General features: G+C 45.1%; 1 protein-coding gene across 1 annotated transcript; it reads left to right on the forward strand.

The window, feature by feature from the left end:
* The first annotated feature begins 276 nt into the window (after window positions 1-276).
* LOC138441663 (olfactory receptor 10H1-like) lies at window positions 277-1,224 on the forward strand. The gene has a single exon (XM_069592761.1). The coding sequence runs from the start codon at window positions 277-279 to the stop codon at window positions 1,222-1,224; it is 948 nt and encodes a 315-aa protein (XP_069448862.1).
* The last annotated feature ends 5,258 nt before the right edge of the window (window positions 1,225-6,482 follow it).

A 6,482-nucleotide genomic window follows, 5' to 3' on the forward strand; every position in this document is an offset into this window, starting at 1 on the left:
CCTTGGCAAAGGGAATGGCTACCCACTCCAGTATTGTGGCCTGGAGAATTCAATGGACAGAGGACAGAGGAACTTAGCAAGCTACAGTCCATGGGGTCGCAAAGAGTCAGACATTACTGAGCAACTTTCACTTCACAGAGTAGGACTCAGCCAATGTCACCTGTCATTTATCAGGAGCAGCCCCTGGGGTAGAGCCAGGAGTGATGGAAGTTGACAACCTCCCTCCATCCAGTAGCTGACCTCTCTATGTCACACCTCACTTCAGGAACAGCCTCCATGCAAGGAGCCAACTTCTCAGCAGTGACTGAATTCATCCTCATCGGCTTCTCCACCTTCCCCCACCTTCAGCTGATGTTCTTCCTTCTGTTCCTGCTGATGTATCTGTTCACGCTGCTGGGGAACCTGCTCATCATGGCCACCGTCTGGAGGGAGCGCAGCCTCCACACCCCCATGTACCTCTTCCTGTGCGCCCTCTCCACCTCCGAGGTCCTCTACACCTTCGCCATCATCCCGCGCATGCTGGCCGACCTGCTCTCCACCGACCGCTCCATCTCCTTCAGGGCCTGTGCCAGCCAGATGCTCTTCTCCTTCATGTTTGGCTTCACCCACTCCTTCCTGCTCACCGTCATGGGCTACGACCGCTACATGGCCATCTGCCACCCCCTGCGCTACAACGTGCTCATGAGCCCCCGGGGCTGCGCCTGCCTGGTGGCCTGGTCCTGGGCTGGAGGCTCAGTCATGGGGTTTCTGGTGACATCTATCGTTTTCCACCTCCCCTTCTGTGGCCCTCATGTGATCCACCATTTTTTCTGCCACGTGCCTCCGCTAGTGAAGTTGGCCTGTGGGGACAACATCTCTACCGTGGCCATGGGCGTGGGCCTGGTGTGTATCGCTGCCCTGCTGGGCTGTGGTCTCCTCATCCTGCTCTCTTACGCCTTCATCGTGGCCGCCATCTTGAGGATCCCTTCAGCCGAGGGCCGGCACAAAGCCTTCTCCACGTGTGCGTCCCACCTCACCGTGGTGGTTGTGCACTACGGCTTTGCCTCTGTCATCTACTTCAAGCCCAAGGGTCCCCAGTCTCTGGAAGGAGACACGCTGATGGGCATCACCTACACGGCCCTCACTCCCTTCCTGAGCCCCATTATCTTCAGTCTCAGGAACAAGGAGCTGAAGGAAGCCGTGAAGAAGACCTTCCTCAGCAAGCTCTTTCTCCATAGATCCTGAAATGGCAGGTTTTGTAACAGGAGTTGTGGCAGGTAGAGGCACTTCAGTCCATTGTCTTGTCTGAAAAATGGAAATAAATCTCCTGCATTTGTGATGAGACCTTCTGAGTCAATTTCCTCCCGTTGACTGTGCCTGAGAGCAGAATGCAGGAGGGGGATGCCCATGGCTGTGTTGGGGAGCCTGTGTACCTAGTGTATCTTCGATGTGTGAGGGAGGGATGCTTGCTCTGCCCCAAACAATGACAGAAACAGCAACAGCAAATTTCTTGCCTGCTCTGAATCAAGTGGGCTTCCCTGGTGGTTCAGATGGTAAAGAATCTGCCTGCAATGCATGGCATTCTATGCTTTCAAGACCTCACCTCTTTCATTTATCGTATTTAAGGAAAGGAAAGCATTGTTGATGGGGAAATAGTTTTTCATTTCAAATCTTCACATTTTTGGAGGTATGGTGTCTTCTCCTATGTGTTGCTTTTGAGAAAATGATATGTCTAAGGATACAAATTATAGAAAGAAGAGAGAGAGGGCCTGAATCTCTCCTTCTAAGATAAGAAATATAAAAGGGATGGGGGGGGGAATGTGGGAGAGGGAAGATGAAATGGTGGCTGGTTTGAGAAATATGGGAAGAACAGGTAGAAAAAACAGATTACTGGCAGTTGATGGGGATGTAAAGGGCTTCCCGGTGGTGCAGTGGTAAAGAATCCACCTGCCAAAGCAGGAGGAGCAAGAAACTCAGGTTCAATCCCTGAGCTGGGAAAATATCCTAGAGTAGGAAATGGAAAACCTCTCCAGTATTCTTGCCTGGAAAATTTCATGGACAGAGGAGCCTGGTTGGCTACTGTCCATGGTGCCACAAAGAGTCAGATACAACTGAGTGACTGAGCATGCAAGGGGGATGATGGATCCAGTAACTGGTGAAGAAATTTTGGGAAAGAGCAGGTACATAAATGGACATTTTATTAGGTTAATAAGGTTGTCATAAAGTACCTAATACAAATCCCTTTTCTAGACTCCCTTGAAATTCCCAATGAGAATCAATTTCACTTTCACAGATTGTGAAGTCAGATAGATTGGAGGGATGCATACACAGGCTGGGCCTGCTTCAGGGGAGGACTCAGGCAGAATCAGGTAACTCCTTTGGGTTCAGTTCAGTCATTCAGTTGTGTTCTACTGTTTGTGACCCTATGGACTGCAGCACACCAGGCCTCCCTTCCATCACCAACTCCCGGAGTTTACTCAAACTCATCTTCATTGAGTCGGTGATGCCATCCAACCATCTCATCCTCTGTCGTCCCCTTCTCCTCCTGCCCTCAATCTTTTTCCCAGTGTCAGGGTCTTTTCCAATGAGTCAGCTCTTCGCATGAGGTGGCCAAAGTATTGGAGTTTCAGCTTTAGCATCAGTCCTTCCAATGAACACTCAGGACTGATCTCCTTTAGAATGGACTGGTTGGATCTCCTTGCAGTCCAAGGGACTCTCAAGAGTCTTCTCCAACACCACAGTTCAAAAGCATCAATTCTTCTGCACTCAGCTTCCTTTATAGTCCAACTCTCTCATCCATACATGACTACTGGAAAAACCATAGCTTTGACTAGACAGGCCTTTTTTGACAGAGCAATGTCTCTGCTTTTCAATATGATGTCTAGGTTGGTCATAGCTTTTCTTCCAAAGAGCAAGCATTTTCTAATTTCATGGCTGAAGTTACCATCTGCAGTGATATTGGAGCCCAAGAAAATAAAGTCAACCACTGTCTTCCTTTGGGTTACACTCCGTTTTTAAATCAGACAGTGGACACAGTGAGGTTTGGCAGTTGCCTAAATTCAAGTAGCCCGGGAGGTTCAGGATGCAGAATGAGATTGGCTGAGTGAGTCTTCTGAGGCAATGGGTCTCCAACTTGAGGGCACATCAGAGTCAAGCTGCTGGGTCCCACTCCAGGGTGTTTAATTCAGCAGGTCTAGGTTAAGAGGGGTGGCGGGGGAGACTCTAGAATCTTCATTTCGAAAAAGCTCCTAGGTGATGCTGAAGTTTGTCTGAGGATGACACTTTGGAAACCACTGTTTTAAAGTTTTCTTAGCTCAAAGAAGCAGCCACATTTTAAAAAAATTATTTATTTTTGTCTCTGCTGAGTCTTTGTTGCTGCCCATGGGCTTTGTCTAGTTGCAGCAAGAAGGGGCTACTCTCTAGCTGCAATCTGCAGGCGTCTCTTGTTGCAGAGCTTGGGCTCTAGGGCACACAGGCTTCAGTAGTTGTGGCATATGGGCTCAGTATCTAGGCACATGAGTCTAGTCGCTCCATGGCATGTAGAATCTTCCTGGATCAGGGATAGAACCCACGTTTCCTGCACTGGCAGGTAGATTCTTAACCACTGGACTACCAGGGAAGTCCAAAGCCACATTTTTCAGTTAGAGATAGAAGTAAACTTTATCTCTCTGTGTCTCTGTCTCTCCTTCCTCTCTCTCTCCTTCCTTCCTTCCTTTCTCCTGATCTTTTTAAATAGTTATGAAGATAACAGTTTCCTATTTTTTTGAGAAGATAAGACTTTTTAATTGGAGTATAATTGCTTTGAAATGCTGGGTTAGTTTCTGCTCTACAACAGTGTGAATCAGCTATACATATACATATATCCTTTCCCTTCTGAGCCTCCTTCCCACCCCACCATCCCACCCTTCTAGGTCATCACATTTACCATCAGCTGTTATGGTCTATAAAAATACTTTTATTGAAATGTAGTTCACATACCATATAATATATCCATATGAAGATGTGTATAGTCATCACCATGGTGAATTTAGAATATTTTCCTCACCTTCAAAATGAACCTGTACCCTTTAGCTATCATCTCTCTTTCCTCCTCCCTTTCCAGTCCTAAGCATCCACTAATCTACTGTCTCTATAGATTTGCTTTATCTGGACATTTCAGATACATGGAATCATATGATATTTATCATTTTTTGTCTCGCTCCTTTCATGTAGCATGTTTTCAAGGTTTATCCATGTCACAGCATGTATTGCTAATTTCATTCCTTTTTTATGGCTGAATAAAGTTGCATTGTTTGGATATATAACATTTTTACTCATCCATCTGTTGATACATTTCTTGGATGTTTCCACATTTTGGTTATTATAAGTGTTTCTGCTATAAACATTCATGTACAAGTTTTTGGATGGGCCTATGCTTTCATTTTGGAGGGGTATATATGTAGGAGTTAAATTAATGGGTCACATGATACCTTTATGTTTAATCATGTGAGTAGCTGCTAGACTCTTTATGACAATGGCTGCACCATTTTACATCCCCACTAGAAGCATATTAGTGTTCCAATTTCTCTACATACTTGCCAACACTTGTTATTATCTAACTTTTTAATTGTAGTCATTCTAATTGTGGTTTGATAAAACTATATGGATAAAAATGGATATGGTCTTTTTATTGGAATATAATTGCTTTATAATGTTGTGTTAATTTCTACTGTACAAAGAAGTGAATAAGCTATGTGTGATCAGTCGTTTCAGTTGTGTCTGACACATTTGTGACCCCATGGATTGTAGCCTGCCAGGCTCCTCTGTCCATAGAATTCTCCACTCAAGAATACTGGAGTGGGTTGCCATGCCCTTCTCCCTTTAGGTCTGACCTTAAATGTCACCTCCTCAGGAAAACCTTCCCTGATTTCCCCATACTGAGTCGCCACTCCTATTACAAGAACTCACAGCACCTTCTTTCTCCCCTCATAGCTTTTATCACAATTTATCATATGTATGCATATTATTAATTAGTATAATCTATAGAAATATTTGTTTAATAGCCACATCTTCCTTTCTCAACATGCAAGCACGGAGATCAGGGTCAGTTACATCTAATCAGCTCCACAGTGGATCCCCAGTGGCATCTAAAAACATACCTGGCACAGAGAAGATAATCAATAAATGTTTGTTAAGTGAATACAGCAGGGTTTATCATCCATAGCACTGTTGACATTTGGGACTGGCATTTGGGACTGGCTCATTGTTTGCAGTGGAGAAGGAAATGGCAGCCCACTCCAGTATTCTTGCCTGGAAAATCCCATGGACGGTGGAGCCTGGTAGGCTACTGTCCATGGGGTTGCTAAGAGTCGGACGTGACTAAGCAACTTCACTTTCACTTTCACTTTCATGCATTGGAGAAAGAAATGGCAACCCACTCCAGTGTTCTTGCCTGGAGAATCCCAGGAATGGGGGAGCCTGGTGGGCTGCCGTCTCTGGGGTCGCACAGAGTCGGACACGACTTAAGCGACTTGGCAGCAGCAGCAGCAGTAGCAGCAGCAGCAGCAGCAGCATTGTTTGCAGTGAGGTCTGTTCCATGCATTGAAGGGTGCTGAGCAGCATTCCTTAGCTTTACTGGCTAGTTATTATAGCACATCTCCCTCTCTTTGAGTTGTAACAATGAAAAATATCTCCAGAACCTTCCAAGTGTCCTCTGGAGTCACTGGTGAGAGCCGCTGGAGTACAGAAATGAGGGAAGACCTAGCTGATGCTCCCAAGTAGCAGAGTCATGACCCTTTTGGTGGTTCTTAGCATCTGGTCCATATCTTGGTGAGAACCCTGACATTTCTCTGTGTCTTTCAACCATGGATCATGGAAACTCATCAAAGACAGGGGCTAGCAGACCCATCTCTGTTCTCCCAAAACTAGCACAGAATTTGACACAAAGAGTGTAATTAATTATTAAATACGTTTAAATTTATTTTTATTGAAGGATAATTGCTTTACAGAATTTTGTTGTTTTCTGTCAAACCTCAACATGAATCAGCCACAGGTATACATACATCCTCTCCCTTTTGAACCTCCCTCTCATCTCCCTCCCCATCCCACCCCTCTAGGTTGATACAGAGCCCCTGTTTGAGTTTCCTGAGCCATACAGCAAATTCCTATCGGCTATCTATTTTACATATGATAATGTAAGTTTCCATGTTACTCTTTCCATACATCTCACCCTCTCCTCCCCTCTCCCCATGTCCATAAGTCTATTCTCTTTGTCTGTTTCTCCATTGCTTCCCTGTAAATAGGTTCTTCAGTACTATTCTTCTAGATTCCGTATATGTGTGTTAGAATATGACATTTATCTATCTTTTTCTGATTCACTTCACTCTGTATAATAGGCTCTAGGTTCATCCACCTCATCAGACTAACTTAAATGCGTTCCTTTTTATGTCTGAGTAATATTCCATTGTGTATACATACCACAACTTCTTTATCCATTCATCTGTCAATGGACATCTAAGTTTGCT

Source organism: Ovis canadensis, chromosome 5 (genome assembly GCF_042477335.2).
Source record: "Ovis canadensis isolate MfBH-ARS-UI-01 breed Bighorn chromosome 5, ARS-UI_OviCan_v2, whole genome shotgun sequence".
In the NCBI taxonomy this organism is placed as follows: domain Eukaryota; kingdom Metazoa; phylum Chordata; class Mammalia; order Artiodactyla; family Bovidae; genus Ovis; species Ovis canadensis.

Coding starts and splice junctions, on each gene's coding strand:
- LOC138441663 (XM_069592761.1), top strand. CDS start 277: ATGCAAGGAGCCAACTTCTCAGCAGTGACTGAATTCATCCTCATCGGC.